The 21,690-nt window shown below is 28.2% G+C and overlaps 2 protein-coding genes across 2 annotated transcripts in view; one reads left to right on the forward strand and one right to left on the reverse strand.

The window, feature by feature from the left end:
- LOC119604102 (flocculation protein FLO11) overlaps positions 1–6,148 on the reverse strand; it is a 105,216-nt gene extending 99,068 nt beyond the window's left edge. Inside the window, 1 exon segment of the mRNA XM_037956559.1 lies at positions 5,743–6,148. The gene's annotated coding sequence lies outside the window, so the exon portion shown is untranslated.
- A 3,254-nt stretch (positions 6,149–9,402) lies between these two features.
- The window catches only part of LOC119604035 (serine/threonine-protein kinase Doa), a 193,369-nt gene continuing 181,081 nt past the window's right edge, over positions 9,403–21,690 (forward strand). Inside the window, exons 1-3 of the mRNA XM_037956496.1 lie at positions 9,403–10,273; positions 13,515–13,633; positions 13,734–13,817. Coding sequence (XP_037812424.1) covers positions 10,043–10,273; positions 13,515–13,633; positions 13,734–13,817 — 434 coding nt within the window. The 5' untranslated portion in view covers positions 9,403–10,042. The remainder of the gene's footprint in view (positions 10,274–13,514; positions 13,634–13,733; positions 13,818–21,690) is intronic.

A 21,690-nucleotide genomic window follows, 5' to 3' on the forward strand; every position in this document is an offset into this window, starting at 1 on the left:
AATACTTAAATTACAGAGTATTTAGCACAAAAAAGTCCTCACACAAACTAAAATTATGAAATACGTATATTCTATACAGTTGTGTAAATATTAATTTAAATTAGACTATTTGCATGTAGTATAGCTTAAGGCTTTTAGTTTTATCAAAATTTATAGTTGACTTTATGGCGAGAAATGAGCAAAAATTTTAAGCAAAGCATATTTATAGGATTAAAAAGAGCAATTAAAGATGGTTGCCTGGCGATAAAATGTCAGAGTTTAAATTGAAAATATTATTAGTAATAATGAAATTGTGTGTAGAATTAAATTAAATCAACAAATACTAAGAATTAAAAATTATAGGTAAGGGAAGTAAATTTAGCTACAAAATTTGTTTAATTAATTTCCTGGGAAGTATCAATAGGTACCTAATTCATCGAAAATTTATAAAAGTCATGATAAATTTTTAAATTGAAATATTTTTTTAAACATTTTGTTTCTTAATTTATTAAAAAAAAACTTTATCAAAAATGTTGTTAATAAATTTACCGAAATGTTTCTTAAAATGAAAGAAATTTGGTGAAAAAACGGTATAATAAAAAAATATTAATATCTATGAATACAGGCTCTAATATAACTTCCTTTAAACAACAATTTCTTTATTTTCATTTAAATTTCTATATAAATATTTTATATCCTTCAATAAATTTCAAAACTACTTATAATTGGCAATTTTTAATACGGATATAATTAAATGTGTCCTTGTTATAGACGTTCTTAATTTATATTTTTTTGCATCCTTTCTTATTTTTCTTATTTTGCAAGTTCATCTAAATTAAGTTTAAATCTACATTTATGCCAAGATTCTTCTTATTTTCTTTATTTTCATTATATATTTTTTTCCAAACCAATGAAAACCTAAACAAACATAATGTTATGAAAAGCTGCAGCGCTGCTGCCAGCCATTCATTTACACTGTTAAACCGAAACCTCAATACACTTACGGTAAATCTTACTGATTACTCTCTCTTTAACCCTCTATCTCTCTCCAGTTCCCTCTAATACGTTTTGTTATTTTATATTTCCCAAGATTTTGTAGAAAATAACGGAAGCAAAGAAAATATGTTACCGTTACACACACTCTCACTTGCATACATGTATACGTAAATACCAACACATCCAGAATGTAAAGAGTGTATTGTTATAACAGTGTTGGTTAATGATTGTCATTTTTACTGTTTTCTCACATTAAGTATACGTGTAGGAGCACATTTTGAGGGTAAGATTTGTTTTTTTTTTTTATTTAGGTACTTAGTACTAACTATTAGTCATTTACTTTAAAACTGTCTTAACACAAAAAGTATAGTTGCTGGCGATCAGCAGCGACTAAGAATATTTGAAAGGAGAATTTTTCGGAACATTTTAGGCCCTTTACGTGATAATGGAAACTATATCCATTATCCGAGTTATGCAACGCAGAGGACATAGATAAATTTATAAGGGCGCAACACATAGGATGGGCAGGACACGTAGCACATATGAACGACAGCAAACCACAGACCACAAAATTAATGCTAAACTATGACATCGGAGGTACTAGAAGACGTGAACGGCCGCGGCATAAAGCTGAATACAGAGTGGAATGGAGGAAAATAACTGATCAGGCTTAAGCTCACCCCGAGCTGTAATGCTATAAGATGATGATGAATAACTTTTCAACCATTAAGACCTTAGGAGTTTTTACTAATTAAATATACATAAAAATCGGCAGATTACAAAAAAAAATTTGAATAAACAAGTAAGAATTTATAGTCGGGCATGACCGACCAGTGATTACGTTAAAAATGTTTATTATTTTTTAAATTATAAAGAATTTAATTTAATTTTTATCTTAATTCAGAAATATTTTAACAATTTGTTGACAAAAAAAGGAATTTTCTAAAAGAGGGTTAATATGGTCCTATCCTTATAAATTTTGGTAGAAAGATTTACGACTACATCAGTTATTTATGCAGAATATCATTGTGATATTAGTGTTCATAAGTGAATTTTGACCATCAAGTAATTTACTGAAGGGGACTTTGTATGAGGAATAGGGTCAAATGAGGCCCGATCATTACGAAAATTAGCAGCATTATTAAGACTTATATAAAACTTAGTTTTGCCGATTTCTGAAATAATACAAGAACACTTAACATATTTATGAGCTCAAAAACCCTATTCGGGGGTACGGTTGTATGGGGGCTATATGAAATAATGGACCGATTTTAACATTTTTCAATAGGCTTCGTTCCTTGGATCAAAAGAAAAATATATGCCAAATTTCATGAAATTATCTTGAAAATTACGGTATGTAGAGTGCGCACAAGGTTTACATGGACACACAGACGGACGGAAATAGCTAAATCGACTCGGAAAGTGATTCTGACAATTGGTATACTTTAAGATGGATGTAGGACCCAACTATAGTGCTGTAGGGTACACAAATTATAGCACTCTGGAAGTAAATAAACGATATGTACATATGTATGTAAGTGTGTACTTTGCTTGTTTCTATAGTGATATTTATTAGAATGTTGTTTTGTTTTTGGCGAATTTATGACTTAATACATATTCATCGATATAACAAACAGTTTAAAATTACGTTTTTATTTCTTATCTTTGAAATATGTTAGAATTAGTTATAAAAAGTTACAAAAACCATTATGTAAGCTTTGGCTAAAAATATTTCTAATTTCTATATTTTCCACATGTTTTAATTTCAGTTAATTTTCGATTTGTTTTAAATAGAAATATATATAATTCCTTACAAAATCTTCATATTTATAGTTGATAAACTCTCATAAAATCTTCCATTGTTTTTATTATTTTCAATTAAAATCTCTTAGTATTTAAAAAAAGTATTAAATAACACGGGCTAACGATAAAAAAAAAACTTTTTAAATAATTTTCACTAATCCCAGTGTTATTTGGTGTGCTGATTCTGAATTTGGATATAAAAAAGTCATATCACTCACCAATTTTCCACATTTTTATCTTTTAGTCCTTCTTGAGTAAATAAATTTTTGGGGTATAGTCATACATATATAGGAAACCCTTCAGACGGCCGTTTCAAAAATCTAGTTTCAAACTTTTAGCAATTTTGTTAAGCAAATCATAAAATCTTAGGAAAATCTCTATGTCACTTAGAGACAATAAAGAAGGGAATATATTAATAAGGAATTCAGGTCCATACCTCTGGTCGATACCTTTTGAAAACTTTAGAGAAAATTAAATTTTGTTAAAATTTTTTAAAAACATTCTTTACTGTTATGCAAACACTTTTCAGAATATAAAATTCAAGATAATAGAAAATATACCTCTGAAGTTTTAGTAATATTGAATAATATTAACCCATAAGCTGTGAAGGTCAAACTCAACCTATGCAATATTGGAAAATTTTAAATTTTAACATTAAAAACAGTCGAAATGGTTTCAAAAGTGAACACTGTGACTTTATTTATTATCTGATAGTATAACAAGTTTGTTTATATTTATGAAACACATAGTGTTAAATAAATACCAAGTTTGAATGGGCCTGTTGGAGCCAGTGCCCGCTTAAATAAGTCAAAAACTTGAGGAGACCAACTAAATCAACAATACAAAACACTTTAGCTCCTTATGGCAAGTTGGGAGTTAAAATTTTTTAAAAGTGGTAATTTTTGATACTAAATAACTTTTGTATTTTTTCTACATATTGGCTACTAGTCTGTGGGCCAGTATATACCCTTGTCAATAGACTATTAAGGAGTGAATTGTCAATAAACTAATCTAGTCTGCTGAGTAGTCTAAATTTATTAAGTGGTATATGAACTTATATATGAGTTAATCTACGGACTACTCTACTCTCTATCTACTAGTCCGTGGACTATATCTATGGACTAGACTGTTGGCTAATCTATTGACTGGCCTATAGACTACTCTATTTAAAAGGAATAGTCAATAAACTTGTTTATAACTGTATATAAGCCTAATCAATAGTATTTCCATATACTAGTATGCGGACTTGTCTATGGGCTTACCTATTGACTAATCGATGAACTATTCTATTGACTAAACGATTGCCTAGTCTATTGACTAATCGATAGATAGAAGTCTAGTATATATTTTTTTAAAAAACTTTTTTGCGTAAATGTTCTGAATTCTGAAATCAAGTACGAACCGAGATAAAATCAATACAAATTTGGGATTCATTCAATCTTATACATATTTATATCAATCTTATTTTTAACTTAAATCAAGTATGCATTTGAATTTTTCGTACTTAACGCTGCCATACTTGAATCAAGTATTTTTTACATGGTTTAAGTACTTATCGTACTTCTGAACCCGCTCCGGATTGATTTGAGAACGGATTACTCAATTATTTTTATGACTGTAGATATTAGACTATTGACAAGTCATTCAAAATACCAATCTGTAGACCAGTTGCGGTCTTCAATTTACTAGTCTATGGAATAGTATATTGATTAGTTTATTGACAAGTTCATTCACTATTTTACTGACTGTTTTTAAACTACTATATTTACAAATCGCTGGATTAGTATAATGGCTAGTTTGTAGCCTAGTCTATATCATGAAATTTCCATCCCTGATTCACACCCTGCTTAAACACAATACAATGCAATACTATCTCCCAGCCTTGACTTCCTTTAACTGTATTTTATATATATTTTGCTTTTTTGAGTATTTACAGCAGGACAAACTGTTTTTTCTTCTTCTCCTTTTGGAAGAATGAGTGTAAGTGTCAAACGAAGTTTACATGTACATATGTATGTATGTATTTATATGTGTTTAAGTGAGAGTTTGTAATTCTTCTTGTACTTCTTTCAAAATCCATCCGTGTTTATATAACAATGTGTTGTAAAGTAGCACGTGCTTGCTCTTGCTGGCTGTGTGTAGCAGAAACCAAATCCAAATAAAATGTTACTATTAAGTATTTTTGTGCCACATTTTGTTGTTGTACGTTCAAACATACATACTAAGTATACGCGCGAACATTTATGTACAACAACGACAAAATCTGTGTTTGTGAATAAAAATTTGTATTGAGGGCAATGTCGTATGTGTATGTATGCAAAAAAACAAATAAAATAAGAAAAAAAAAACACCATAACGAATGCTGTGGAATGAAAGAATAAATAGATGTACAGAGAAATAACGAAGAAAAAAATACGTAATAAATTGAGAAAAAATTGTAAACGAAACGACAATACGACCGACCAACACGGGCTTAGGCGAATTTTAAAATACCCTTAACTTAGTATTTGAGTTGCTTGTTTATTAGCGCCTCCCTAAAATATGCTTTACATATTCAAATATAAACAAATAACTATAGTAGGTTAATAGATATAAGAAGTATAACAGTTTTGAAGGTTACCGATTTTCTTAGTTTTTTTGTAAAGTTTGTTTATTTTAAATTGAGTTTGGTGGTTAATCCTTAAAATGGATGTTGCAAACACTTGGTTAAACTTTAGTTAGTTTCATGTAGCGCCTTGCTGGAGGCAACAAAACGAACAATTTAATGGATTTTTTTATTCGTTCTACGTTGAAAGCTGCTGTTTGCTTGTTATATTTTTCATATAAAAAATCAAGATGAATCACGCGATTTTTTTTTGTTACTTACTTAATAATAACGTTAGTAATAAAAAAAGGATAACGTAAGCAAAATAACCATATTAAATTTTACTACATAAAAAATTTAACAAATAACTAAATACTTACAAAATTATTTGCTTAATGATAACTTTGCGTTTAATAGTAATTTTCACAAAACTTTTTTTGCTCAGCTTTTAAATCAATATTTTTTCTATTATTTTTTTTTTTTTTTTGCTTAAATAAGAAATTTGAAAACTGAAATTTAGATATTTTTAAAATTTTTCATATACTTTTTAACTAAAACAAAATATTAGTTGTTTTTTTGTATTTAACTTTTTTTACACTTTTTTTTTATTCTTCTAGCCTGATTTTATTTCCTTCTTAAATATTTTTTCACTTTTATTTTATCCTACATATTATTCATTAACACTGTATGTTCAAAAATTCATGCCAAGTTGCCAAATACCGTTTTTTTGTTTATTACTATTTTGAATTTTCCGTTAGTCTGTAACATCTACGTTGAGTATTAAAATCCGACTGAGTTTTATTTCCCCAAAATCAACGTTTGTTAAAAGTAAAGGGAAAAAACGCTATAAGTTTCTCATTTTTATTAAGTGAAGGTGGACTGGGGTTCTAAACATAAAAATTTGCGGTAAAAATACTGCTAACTCTCATTGGGACAAAGTGTGCACATGGTATGTTTCGCTGCAGTGCGCATGTGTCGTTTACATGTGATAAGTAAACGTTATATTACTTTTTTCCCTTCTATTTATTTAGTTTATTTTTTTACGGTTGTTTATGAAAGGAATAAAGAAACAAATACCCAAAAAATTTTACAGGGTGTACATGTTTGAGTTTTTAAAAGAGAAGAAATTAGGTCATCAGGATGCGGTATGTATGGGTTGATATTAAGTAGGGTTCTAGGGTTTGCCATTCATTCAAAAGTAAATAAGAAATTTTGTTATTATATAGACATTCATTCATAAAGTTAGATTTACCGACTTTTTGCACAAAATGGGCGACTTCGGACTTTTTGCACAAATTGTCGACTTTGGAGTTCCCCAAAGTAAGGTCATATCGGTAAGTTGAAACTATCAACATTTTTGATCCGATTTAAAATACTTTACTACTTGACTAGTGAAATCCAAACCTTTCGGAAGCATAGAATTAATAAAGATTTGAATCTAAAAAGCTTTCTGGAGCCTTCAGAATGAAATAAAAAACCTGGGCTCTTCATTATAAACATATTTCGAAATATCAGGATCTACACAGCAGGCATCTGTTATTAAATTATGATCAAATGGATTATTTCAATATCAATCAATATTTTTCAATTATTTCATATTCGATTTTTTAATAAACACAAAATTTTATGGTACAAGGACTTTCATCATCATCATAGTTAATTAATTTTGTTATTTATTAGTTCTATTTATGTACTAAACAATATTTTTATACAAACATATTTCTTATTTTTTATTAGACATTTCAAATTTGATTACGTATTTTTGTTTCTAAATTTAACTCACAAAAACACTTTGCCATTTAAAATCAAATAACTAAAAAAAATTTGATTTGTTTGTTTGTTTTGCTAGTTTTCTTCCTTTTTTTCTATTTTGTCTTATAATTAAATAATATTATTAATAAGCAGACATGCAATGTGACGTCACTAGTTATTGTTTATTGCCAAAAAACAAAAACACACATTTGTTTTTATATTTATTAATAATATTTACAACAACTAAACACACACGCAAAGAATAGACGAAATTGCATTAAAATACTGTATTTATATTTACCTTTAGAAAACGAAAAGGAACAAAACCTAACAAATTACACAAGCATAAAAGAAATTGCTTTCTTTTTTTTACAATAAAAAACTTATTTTTACTAAAGAATTTTATTGAATTCTCTCACAAATTCAAGTTAAAATATAAACTTTATTTTAAAATTGTTTTAAAGAAATTTTATGAAAAATGCACTTAAATGTAAATTCTTATAAACAAAACAAATTGTTGACTGTTTGGCTGAACAAAATAAAACTGTTAAATTTCTGTTAAAATTATTTACACTAGCAAATGGCAACATTGCCCAGTGTGAGGAAAACTTGGTATCACTTTTTTGTATCATATGCTTAGAATTGATATGGCAATACCGCAGTGCTGTTTTTATTTATTTATTTGTAACGTTATTTTTGAAATTTTTAAGGTTTTATACAGAAAAATGCTGAGATTTTTATTTTAATTTGCGTTTTAGTTATTGTTTTTATTTTTTTTTTCCAAATAAGATTTGCCTTTAAGTGGGAGGTTCTTCTTATTCTTATAATAGTATGTAAATACTGTGCCCCGCTTCTGTAGTTTTCTCGAACCGAGAAAAAATATGCAGTACGGGTTCGATTTGCGCAACCGCAATTTTCGAAATGTTGCAATGACCGACCACTAATATCCTATACAATTTCATATAATTGTTTAACAATGTTTAAGTAATCATTTCATTTATTAATCAATAAAAATAAGTGTAAAATTATATTTGCTATCATAACTTAGGCCGGAATATACAATTCTGTTATTTAGGTGCCTATCACTGATCAAATCATTTTAAATTATACTGAGTGAAAAACAAAGTTAATGAAAAAAAATAAATCAAAAACTAACTTCGAAATAATGCCATAAAAAAGTTAAAGTTGCGGTTATCGGGACTATTTTTTGAAAAAAGTTGCTTTTATAAAGACTGTAATGTCAAAAAATATGCTGTGGCGCAAATCGGTCAGTTGAAATAATATGTAGTTGCGCAAATCGAGACCGCACTTTAATAGTCTTCCAGTTTTAACAGGGTTATTCATTTTATTTTTAAACTGTGCGCATTAAAAATTAACAAGAAATATTTAAATTTTTGGACTCACCCTGTTGTATACAAGATGATGTGAAAAATACAGAAACTCAAAAAAAAAAAATTCTCCCAGTTTTTGTAAAAATTAGGGAAAGGGGAAAAAAATACATTTCTATTTTAATGATTTTATTTATTTTATTTACCCCATTTTCTCAATGTCTGATTAATTTTTATCCTAACGACAAAATGACAGTTTTCATACAAAAATTTTTTTAACCGGCATTATATTTACCGGTTAAATGATAATAGGAGGTTGAGATAATGGCCCTTAATGTGTTTGTTTTAATCAGAAGCCAAAAAGACCTAGCTATTTTATATTAATGTTAAACTGAAATAAAATTAAAAACTTTGGTTTATTTATTTTTTTTTTTTTACCAATTAAGATTTTTTATACTTTATCTGAAGATTGTAAAACCCAAAAATATTTGACCACCTTGGCACGAAGCCTATTGAAAATGGTCCATAATGGTGTATTGAGCTCGTAATTATGTTAAATTCTTTAGTATCTCAACAAAAATCAGCACAACTTAGTTTTATATAAGTCAAAAAGTTACTGCCCCTAAGAAAGGGCTCATATTTTAGACGTTTTAGTTTATTTTGATACAAAAAAAAACTTTAAAACGCTTTATTTTATTTATGCTTTCATCAAAATTCCGACTAAAACCTTCAAATCTGTTACTAAATGTTTTTTATTGTTATTCAATTTCTCATTTTAAACATTTTAAATAGAACGTAATTTTTTATATTAATCATTCATATAGTTGGCAATGGCAACTCAAAAAACCACTATATTGGCATTACCTTAGGGCATCACTTTTTACAGCATGAAGTTAGTTGCAATTTACTCGCTGTTTTCGTTGCTTTCAAAATTAAAACAACAACGAATTGTATACAAATCAGAAAAAAATATCTGGTAAAAAAAACCCGCGCTAAATAAAAGGTTGTAGTAAAAGCAGTGTACAAAAATTAAGAAAATTGGTGTTAAATTAAGAGAATTAAAATAAAAACTTTTGTTTTTATAATAAAACTTACATAAGTGTGAAATAATTTTCAAGAATTTTTTTTATAATTAAATTAACTGCAGCAATTTTTCCATTATTTCTTTTGGCAAATTTTCTTCAAAGAAATATTTTTTGTTTTACACTTGCGGCATGAGTTGTTTTTGTTTTTCCAACAACAAGTGTGCAATATAGCTGACTCTGTCTAACATAGCTCTTTCTGTCTATTGAGTACTTTTCGTTTGTTTTTGCTTTATCATACTCATTGATATTGTTGTTGTGCGTTTTCCTTTTGCCGATTTGACATTTTGCAAGCAAAGCATATAAAGACAACAACATAAAAATAAAAAATACAAAATATAGAAAAAGAAGTGTTAAAATATTGTTTTTGTGTCAGTGAAAAACAAGAAAAAATAAATGTAAGCAAAAACATAGCTAGAGGTAATGCTTTCAACAAAATAAAAAAGAAAACAATTTGTTATTAATAAAAATTTATAAAAACAATTTAAAAAGTTAAATAAACATTGTGGATTATCTCCATGTACATAAGTCTGCAAAAACCTGCCTTAACAACTTGGAAACGTGTATCGAATTTGGTGAATTTACTTTGGAATAAATTATATTTTCCAGCTGTAGCATCGCCTTCGCTCTTAGCTCTTACCTATTCACCAAATTCTTTAACAACTGCTTCTTCGAGCAGCAACAACACTGCCTCAACTCCAGCTTCTTCAAAAGACAATTTTACTTACTCATCACAGGAATCGCAAGGGGTAAGTGCTGAGGGGATATTAGAAAAAAATTGAAAATATAGGTACCTATCCATTAATCTATTTGAGGTTTTGTTATCAGTATTGTTGTTTTGCTCATTTTTCTACTTTCTTTGTTTTTGGTGTTCAGGTGCAAACACTACTATGATGGGGAAGTTATAATTTGTTTTTGATGATGTTTGTCACCCGCCTCTAACCTCCCTTAGATAATGAATAATGTCCATAATATAAATATCAGTATAAACTATAAATTTCTTAATCAAAAATTGTTATATATAGTTACCTACAACTTCTAGTTATACTAATGAGAATTAGTCCCTAATTGTCCACAGCTCCATTATAATTTATCTAAATAAATTTATATTAGTTCTCGGTGAAGGGTATTATTAAGTCGGAATTGACCGACCAAACTTTCATGTTTTTTTTTTTCAATTTGAAGGTACAATTTATTTTTGTGTGTGCCATTTTATATTCTTTATTCGGGTCATTGTTTTGTTTATGATTTGTTTGGTTTGGTGACGAAATGCTATTAAATTTATTTTCTTAATTATATTTTTTTCACTTTTATTGACCACATTTAATACATATGAATGTATTTAACATTAGTGCAGAATTTTTATTTGCATATTTATTTTTGGCGCTTTTTTTACTGAATCATGTGCGTAAAGTTGTAAATAAACAAAAATTTAAAAATAGAAATAAAAAATCTACTGTGTTGGAACATCTTGATCCATTATAACTGTTTAAATACATTTGCTGATAAAAACATTTAAATATTGAACATATCTACCTACATTATATTTTTCTACTTGTTTCTGTTTTTATTTGTTTTTTTAATATACTCTGCAAAAGGCAAGCTTTTCATGCAAAAAGTCAAGTTTTCTTAAGCTTTAAAGAAAAGCTTTGTTTAAGAAATTATAAAAATATGATAATTATTTCTAATTTTGTAATAACAAAGTTAAGTTCTTAATACCTATTATGGAGAAAAACTTTTGGAATGTGAATTCCGAATATTTCTGCAGGTTATCGATTTCTGAAATTCATTCCGATTCTGACTCGAAATCCATTTTCGATACTGACTATTCCAAAAAAATAGGAGTACGTATCCTCTAATTCAATCCGTAGTAAATACTAAATAGCTTTAAATATTTCTAAGCAATTTTAATCACAGTTTACAAAATTTATTTAAATAACGGAAATTTATTAAAATTTTTCATATTATTTAAAATTTTACGTAAAATTTTATAATTTTACTAGAATTTTTAAGTCTATTAAAGTCATTTTCTAAAGCGGACTATAGATGGAGGCCATGTTTAAATGTAAACCGATTTTGTCCATTTTCAATACCAATCAAACTGTAACAATAGAGAATATTTATCTCTTTATCTCTCTTTATGTCTAGATCGTCTTAGAATAAGAACCTAGAATCTTTCGATGTTACAAATTATATTAAAGATTTATAATCGAAACTACATAATTTCAATCTTTCACCTCTCCTAGCTTTTTAATCAGTTTCTGGTTAACAGTTTTTTAAAACAGCAGAAAACACGAACTAGTTAAAAAAGGAAATTTAGTTTCCGAGCTTAAATTCTGGATGGATAACCACAATAATTCATTCCACCTTTGGCACTTGTTTAAACACATTTCAGCATTTTTAAAACTTTTTGATGATATAAAAATATGATAAAAAAAAACATTTTATAAAAATTTTGGCGTTCGGTCAAAATTTCGCCGAACATCGGTCGAATTCTGTATCCGTACCGAATTCTGTACCCGTACCCGAACGTTCGGTCGGGCACTAGTAAATGTTAAAAATAAAATTTTAAACCAGTTCCCGTAGTATTTACACTAGTAGTGCACAAAAAATATAAAATTTGGTAGGACAAAATGGACCATTATTGTATTCTATATAGGAGTTTCTTTTATAAAAAACTAGGTTGAGTCAAATTTAGGGGCCTTATATGGAAAGATTTATTCCTTTTTCAATGTCAAACAAACTGTATCAATAGATAATTTTACGGTAAATCGTACTTCCGTGACTGGATTGTCTTAAACATTATTAGAAAGGTCTACGATTAACATTGTTTGCAGTTCTACAAATATTGAAGTACCTGTAGCCGTTCATAAAAAGAATATTACAATTTTTATTAATTTAAAGTATTTTTATTCTTGATATCGTGAAAAATTTATTAATTTAGAGAATAAATAAAAAACTCGATTTTATCCTATTATTTGTTTTATCACTTTTCCCATCTGTCTGGCAACTTTTTTCTATTTATTATCGTCTACACCCTGTTTTATGAATACTGAATGTACACTAAACAAACGCTAGAGGTCGCCAGCATTTAAAGTGTCACAAAGCCAAAGTGTAGTTTGACAAGCACAAAAATTCCAACAAGGAAAATTTGTGTGAAAATTTACAAAAAGAAGTTTTTCTAAATATTTTTATTAAAATTGAACCTCAGAATTGGCAAGCCCAAAATAAACTGTATAACTAACATACAAAATTAATAAACTAAAAGTAAAATTACTTTAGTTTTCCAAAAAAAAACTTTGCACAATTAAGAAAAACACAAGTGTAGAATACAAAAAAATCAATTTTTTTTGCTCACACTCTTCCATTTGTTGGCTGCTGGCTTTTCGTTGTAGTCGTCTCGTCCGTCTGCTAAAAAAGTGTGTTTTTTTTTGCAAGAAACGAGTTTTGTTTTCTTGCTTTTGTTTTTTTGATACAAAATAAAAAACTAAATATTAGTTTCTATTGGTGTTTTTTGTTTTATTGGTGTTGACCTTTTTCATTCCAAACACAAAAAGAAAATTGCACAAATTCTTTTAAACTAAAAAGGTAATAATTAATGCGTATTAATTTTAATTTCTATAAAAAACAATATTGCTATTGAAGAAGAAGAATTCGCAAAGCATTAGTAGGATTAGTAAGAGGATAAGGGAGTGGGGAACTGTAATCTTTTTACACACATGCCACATGCAATTATTAATTATAATCAGATTTTTGCTTTTATTTTTCTATATATTTTTTTACAACTTCTTATTTATATTTATTAATTAATCATGTTATTACAAATTATTCATAATAATAATTATAAATTATCATGAGATGCAATTTTAGTTTTTTTAGCCCCCAAAAATTAATATACTTATTTATGTAGAAATGATTAATGTTTTGTTCGTGCCACATAGAATACACTCACATATACCTGCTACATAATTATGATTTTGATTTTTTTAGATGCCCCGCACACGTAGACGTCATCATTCTAGGGACCGTTCATCTGGTGGAATGCGTGATAAACGTAGGCGTGTGGATTCGGAAGAAAATTCACCCATAGCTTCTGAAGTTACCTCACCGTAAGTGTGGTTTGTTGGATAATTTTGTTTTGTTATTTACCTATATTTTGATTTGGATTTTGTTGTAAGTTTACTTATTTGTCAAACTTTTTGTCTTTAGGCCACGCTATAAAAATACTCGTTCGGATGCCAAACGCCGTCGTCATGAATCTGATGCCAGTTCCAGAGTTTCAAAGGAATCAACGTGAGTAATATTTGCAAATTTTATAATTTTATTTAGGTGTTATTTGTATTTTATGTTGTGTTTTTTACTAAATGTTTTGGGGAAAAGTTGAAAAATTATGAAAAATTTTTTCTGCTTAACTTCGACAATAAACCAAAATTCTATAAGAAAGATGTCGTAAAGATCTGAAAATGGAACACTTTGGGTAAATACTAAACATGAGTCAATGCATTCGAAAAAGACATTGATTTCCACTAAAATCTAACCACCTGGTTGGATCTAATTCATCTTTCGTCACGGATGTACTCTTTGTAAACAAGGGTGAAGGGATTCGTCCCTTTACTGATCTTTTTGTCTGTCTCTTCGTAATCTATGGGGTGTCAGTCGGTGGGTAGGGGTATTCCTAAGTGGTAGGTTAAATAGGTGGTATGAGATTGTCCGACCGAACTGCTCGTATATAACTTACATATAAAAATGTCGTCAGCGTATTTAAATATTCTTTGTTGATTTCCACAATATGGAGTTTGTGGCATAAGGACCAAACTAATAAATAATATATTGACGATGTATTTTTTGGGTACTTATCACTATACTATCGAGGAAATAATACAATCATTAAATGAAAATCTAAGATGTACAACATTTTGTTCTCAATATGATAAAATAAAAACATTTATAAACTCTACAGATTAAAAAAAAAAACACTTCAATACATTTTTTCATGTTCAAAAACATCTTAATTCGATGTGTTTTATTATGAAACAATAATTGAAATTACAATCTTATGCATTCTATATCACCACTGATGGTCGTGGAGGGTATACAAATTCAATAAATAATTGAGTTACAACTAACTCTACGATGATATTTTTAAACCGATGTACATATTGTACTTTGGTTTTAGGTATATGTATATGATTTCAAGAATTTCAAAACTCTTGAATGATTTAAAAATATGATAAATACAAATTTGGAGTTGGAAGTTCGTTCAAAATTTCAATTTGTTCGAATCTCACTTTTTACCGAATTCCGTATTTCTATGAATCGGATACCAATACTATCGAGGAAAACTATTGAATATTTATATATTGTAACGATAACTATTAAAGTTAATTCTTTTTGTAAATTGTAATATAAATTACCGAAAAACAAACACAAAAATGTTGTTGGATACTTGTCACTATACTGTCGAGGAAATTATAAATAATATTAACCCTTTATAACGCGAAAAATTTAACCGTCTTGTGTACACCAGAACAAATTCACGTTTTTTTTCAATATAATTAATAATTAACTTAATTTTTTTCCGATAACTTACATATTCTCTTATGCATACACGGGTATGTTGGGTATTGATGAACGTGGTAAAAGTAGTAATAAATCAGTCATAAAGTTTTGTAGAAAATATCATTCTGAGGAATATTCCAGATAGATAGATAGATAGATAGATAGATAGATAGATAGATAGATAGATATATATATAGATAGATAGATAGATAGATAGATAGATAGATAGATAGATAGATAGATAGATAGATAGATAGATAGATAGATAGATAGATAGATAGATAGATAGATAGATAGATAGATAGATAGATAGATAGATAGATAGATAGATAGATAGATAGATAGATAGATAGATAGATAGATAGATAGATAGAGAGATAGATAGATAGATAGATAGATAGATAGATAGATAGATAGATAGATAGATAGATAGATAGATAGATAGATAGATAGATAGATAGATAGATAGATAGATAGATAGATAGATAGATAGATAGATAGATAGATAGATAGATAGATAGATAGATAGATAGATAGATAGATAGATAGATAGATAGAAGATAGATAGATAGATAGATAGATAGATAGATAGATAGATAGATAGATAGATAGATAGATAGTTAGTTGGTTGTTTTATTCGATACTTACCACTATACTATCGAGGAAAAATATGATATAAAACATAAAATATACTATTCTAAATGAATGTTATGGAATAGTGCGTCAATTATAAAAACTCCATTATTAAAAATGTGATACTTATCACTATACTATCGAGGAATTTCACATAAATAAAATTGCGGTTGTAAATTATTTAAAATCCTATTATAAGCGTTAAAGAAATTATAACTTTTCTTTTGCAATACAAATTTAATTGCAATAGGAGAGGCTATATACTACGAATAAAATAGAATGACGCTAAGAAATGCAGTAGTGGTCAAAACATTTGTAACAGAATCAATATTTGACATTTTTCATTATTTATTTTTGAAGCAGTTAATTAAAATTAGTATAAATAAGAAGAATTATAAACTTGTATAAATAATATTAAAGTAAATCTTCATATTAATACAAACTTTTAATTAGTAAATATTAACAGTTCAAAAATAAATTAAGAAAAATTAGAAATGTTGATTCTCTTACGAATATTTTGACCACTACTGTATGTATAAGTAAAACAAAATAAAGTTTTGCTTCTTACGAAATAAATGTTTAAATACTTACCACTATACTATCGAGGAAAAATGTGTTACTTATTAATAGTTTATAAATAGATTTAAATTTAAATTATTTAAATTATTGCTGAAAGTAAATCTACCTTATCGCGACGAGTCCGAATTAATTTTGGTTTTATCTAAATTAAAAAAGTTGTCATTGTAATCTTCCAGACTTCAATTATTAACATATTTTTAGGCTTCAATTTATTCTTCAAATAACAAAAAAAGATTTTTATATTAACTCATATTTATTTAAACTAAAGTAATAATTAATTGGCTGTGAACATGTAAATAATAATTACCATAATGCAATAAACAAATATAAATTTTTAAAAATATCTACATTTAAACGCTAAACGAAAACCTTTGTTAATAAAAACGAACACGTTAACATTCAAATATAAAACAAACAAATAATTATATACATTGCACAGCCTGCAGTTTAGTTAACAATCTTATAAAATCGATTAAACCTGGGCTTGACACACATCTGGTGAAAATAAAACAAATATAAATTTGAACTCTTTTGTGTGCATTTTTAACTTCATAAGAAATCAATTTATTATTTAAAGCCTTTTTGGGGAGAAAATGATTTAATTTTTTTTTAATAATAAACTTCCTTGTCTGCCATATTTGGTTCGAAAAAAAAGCGGAACGAAAAAAGAAAACTTTTAAAAAGTTATATATTAACGGTATTTGCTTGGGTTTTGACACTTGAGTAATTTACAGTGTAGGACGTTTCACTTGTAATGATGATGATATTCAGAAAAAGTTTCACTGCAACTTTTGTATTGACATGTAGGAGGTTTTATTTTAGTATTAAAAAAATTTCTCTTATCAAAATTGCGTTTTTAACGAAAAATATTGTTATTTTGGCATAAACAAATCGTTAATTTGATAAGGATAATTGTGGCTTTCAATTATAAATTTTATTGTGGTTTTTGTAAATTAAATTATGAGGAAATAAGATGTTACTTTAAAAAAAAGTGTCCAAAATATCTTTTAAATTGAGAAATTATCGAAAAATTGTTATTATTGGGCAATGTATCGAAAGGAGATCGTAAAATTATTTAGAAATTGTAAATTTATTCAACACTTTTCTATAAATACGAGTTTTATTTCGAAAATTTTCTTAAAATCCAATAATAAATCTATTATAACTTGTATGTGAATAAGGACTGTTTCAGAAAAATCTTATACACACTATTTAGAAGCAGTATAATGAAGACTTTCATTAAAAACGCAGCCCGTAAAGTTAAATGCTCTGACTCTTTTGTGCTAAGAGCCAAAGATAAAGCTGGGTTAAAGTCGTATAAAGTTCAGAAAGGTCCAGATCAATTCGGTAAATAAATTCAAAGCAAATTTTATTTTGAACGGTTTAACTTTTATTTTACTTAATTAACATCCAGCGATACCTCTCAGTTATTCGTAGAATCTTTTACCTCGCCATTTCAGACTCTGTACTCTAGGACAGTTGTATAGAATATGTCCCACAGTCTGCCCGGGGCATGTTGCCTTCTCACCTTGGTGTTATTGCAAGCCTGGGGGAAAAATGTTCGGATAGTATCTCTAGTCTTGACTATAAACTGCTGATGATCAAATATATCCTCGACCTTTCCTTGGAATGATATGACACCAGAAAACATGGTACTACAGGTGGCAAGTTGCCCGCAGGACTTTGATCTGGCCAATCCAAACTGCCGGGAAGGGACGCCTGGTTAAAAGATTGATGCACGATGAAACATAATTTTCGGGATAAGTTTTTTCCTTCATGGTTGAGTGTGTTAGAGTTTACTCTAAAACCTATTTAACTTGTGGCTACTGAAATAAGTCATGTTAATTAAAAAAGGATCCATACCAACAATTACGTCCCTAGATGCTGTTGACGAATCAACAGAGCCATTTCAATAGTGTGGTTTTGCGATTTTAAGAGGTGAGAAATGGGCATTCCTCATAGCATCAATAGGATTTCAAGTTAGGTACGCCCCTTCTATAGGCTGAAAACAAATGAATGCCTTTTTCTTGACGTAATGGGCTTGTCTCATGGTATCAACGGGGCAACTATGGCAAGAAATAGCCTGACTACTTGATCAAAATGCTAGTACATGAACCTCAGAACCATTTACAAAAATTGACACCTGCGTGTAAGAAACACAAAGGGGTGGTAGTGTGTCGTCAAAGAAGCTCACTCTGTGAATGAAAAAGACCTCCGTGAAATAAGGCCGTCAAGGCAGGTCTTCAAACAGACTTCAAAAGATTACCTCTAACGGTTCCAACTTGAGCAGTGACCGGTTATTACTCCTACTAAACTCCTTATGCTCTTCCCATTCAATCCCAATAGTACTCAGGTTTCTTTTGGCCATACTGTTTTAGAAACCCTGCAATATATCTTACTGTGCCAGAATTGGTTGGTAGAGTCTTTAAAATTTTCGGAGATTATTCTAAAGTAGTAACAAAAAGAAAGTTTTACAGATCTTTCTCTACTATTAAGTTCCATATCCGAAACCAGTCTGGCCAATTCATCTGCGACCTCGTTACCCCGTATATCGTATATCCAGTTACCTAACACAACCTAGCAGTTTATATAATGACTAACGCGCTCTTCTGCAGCTAGTTACTAACTGTGCCTGACTATCAACATAAATCGGTACTTTCGACCCCCTAGTAATGCCGGTCTTTATATGGCAGACTTCATCTTAGATCCATCAGTAAAGTCTGCACACCCTTCAAATAGTACTTCGGTCCCAATCCACACCACATTGTCTAAGAGGAAACACAGTTGTAGGTGTAACTCCGAAGTCCAAGGCCGTAATCAAATAATCAGTACTTACGTCAATACTGGTTAGACTTACCTCGTACAATATTCTAGTACAGTCTACCCGGTTTGGTCTTATCAAAGTTGATTGAAACGGTCCAATTAAGTTCTTAGCCGGCACACTTATAACATATTGCTCAATGGGTAGCAGATTTAGAATAATATACAATGCCGCTGGATGTGCCCCTGGGACTACATATCTCCAAAGGCACGTGCCTTTTTAGTCTTTCCTGTATATTTTACTTCCACGACTGTTTGAGATTGAGTTAGTTACTGTTTGAGAATTGAAGGTTATGCTGGATGTCAATAAAGGCTACAATATAATGTTTATGAGCTAAAGATTAGCAAAAATTTTCCTTAGATTTCATGCTGGGCTATAAAGTAATACATAGCAGGAAGTTATAGCAACTTAAAATGGAGGTAAAATTTCTAATATGTATTTCTTCAAACTGGTTGTGGGATGATAACTATTAATTAAATTAGAAGTTCATAAACTATAAAGTATTTCATATCGATTTCAAAAACCATTTTACAACATAATATCAACAAATGCAAACAATATTTTTGCAAGTCATTAAGATTAGTAAATAAAAAAGAAATTCGTTACGACTCTTGAGCTAATGGTTTTTTGATACACAAAAATTCAACTATAAATAAGTGGGTGTTCATACAACATTGTTAAATATAGACATCACAAAACACTGAATACAATAAGTAGAAAATATAAAGAAATCTTACAACTTTGAACTTAAACATGACCTTGAGTGCAATTAAAAAATGTTTATGCGTATTTTGGAATAAAAAAAAAACTGAAGCCTACATTAACTGAAATAAACCTTAAAAAGAAATAAAAAAAACACCAGACATGATTAAAAAAAGATTTTATAATGCATTTAGGTATTTTAAAGTTTTTATTGGTACACAGAAAAGTGTGTGAGACAAGGCGTGACATTAACCTTGTCCAAACTTTTTACCATAATAAATTATTTTGATTTCTTTTATATCAAAAAAACTCTTGCAATTGTTACAAATTAAATATTACTACGGAAGTTTTGTTACTTATATATTTGAAATTAGTAGAGTTTATTATAAAAACTTTAATTTTAAACTTTTTTTTTTGGATTAAAACAAATGTTATGATTTGTGAGAGTGGGTGTGGGTAATGCTTATTTTTCAATTTAATATATGTGTTTTTCGTGGAAAATTTAAAGTTTTTCTTTGTTTTTATTTAATGGTTATTAATACTTTTATTAACCATATTTGTAAAATAAGGAAAGGAATTGTTTTATTTTAATTGATATTCATTTTTTATTGTTTTCTTTTTAAAAACTACTTACATTAATATGTTTTAAATATCTCTCTCTCTGTGCCTGTCTGTCTGTCTTTATTTAAAGATAACAAGAAATTTAATAATGTTTTGTTTTATTTTTTTATTGAAATTAATCTGACAATTATTTATGGCTTATCCAGCCATGTAAGGAGATAAAATATTTCACGACTTACAATGAAAAAAAGCAACAACGAAAAAATAAATCAAAATAACCAGGAATACAACAATTTTCATTTTTTTAAGCATGAAGAAAATGTATGCATCATTAAAACTTTATAGAGACATTATGCAGATTAATATAATTTTTTGTAGTTTGAATTTTGTTTTTTAATTTAAAGTAAATTTTCAATATTATTGTATGAGGAATTTATGGCCACTAATTATCTATTATAACACATTAAGGTACTACTAAGGATCACTGATCTTGCTCTCTATTATAATTATCGTTATTAAAGCTAAAACAGAATTTCTCCATCAAATTCGAAATATCAATCATTAAATTAAACTTAGTATTTATATGTTTCTTGTATTAAAAATTCTATTTATAACAATAAAATTTTACTAAAAATACCTTTCAATATATAAATAGTTTAGTTTGTTGTCACATTCCCTACAATAAAAAAATTCTAGATTTCTGCCCGCCTTATGTGGCAAGTTGTCCTTGGGCATAATGCTTGGCCGCCAAGACAAATAATAACCTTCAGTATATTTCCATTAAAATCATGAAATTCTAATTTCATCTTATCGACTCAAAAATGATGTAAAAGTTAAAAATAGTTTTTACGACAAAAACGTCATCCTTTTGTGACTTTAGCTAAGCACTAGAAACAAACAACAAACCCACTGGCAAGCAGCCAACAAGACTTTTTTTATAACACCACTCATTGTCATCATCATCAGCGTGATTTTAATCACAACTTAAGATCTTTTTTTTTTTTTTTTTAAACTTAACTTTTTATGCCTTTTGCCTTTTTTAGTTGAAAACCAGAAAAAAAGAAAAACAACAAAAATAATTTTTAATTTTAACTTAAGATTTATGATGTGTGGCTTTTTAAATTAATTTAAGTTGGTTATTTTGGTAAATTAAATATCCTGACTTAGAAATTTAAAGCGCAAATCTTCTTTGTATATTTTTATTTATAAATCATTAATAATGTTTAAACAGTTTTAATAATTTTAACGGTTTTTAAAATATACAATTGTTTATAATGACAATAAACATTGTGTTTCCTTTTCGGAATTTTT

Source organism: Lucilia sericata, unplaced genomic scaffold (genome assembly GCF_015586225.1).
Source record: "Lucilia sericata isolate MDLA Ls3-8-SP2 unplaced genomic scaffold, ASM1558622v1 Contig000012F_arrow, whole genome shotgun sequence".
NCBI lineage: Eukaryota > Metazoa > Arthropoda > Insecta > Diptera > Calliphoridae > Lucilia > Lucilia sericata.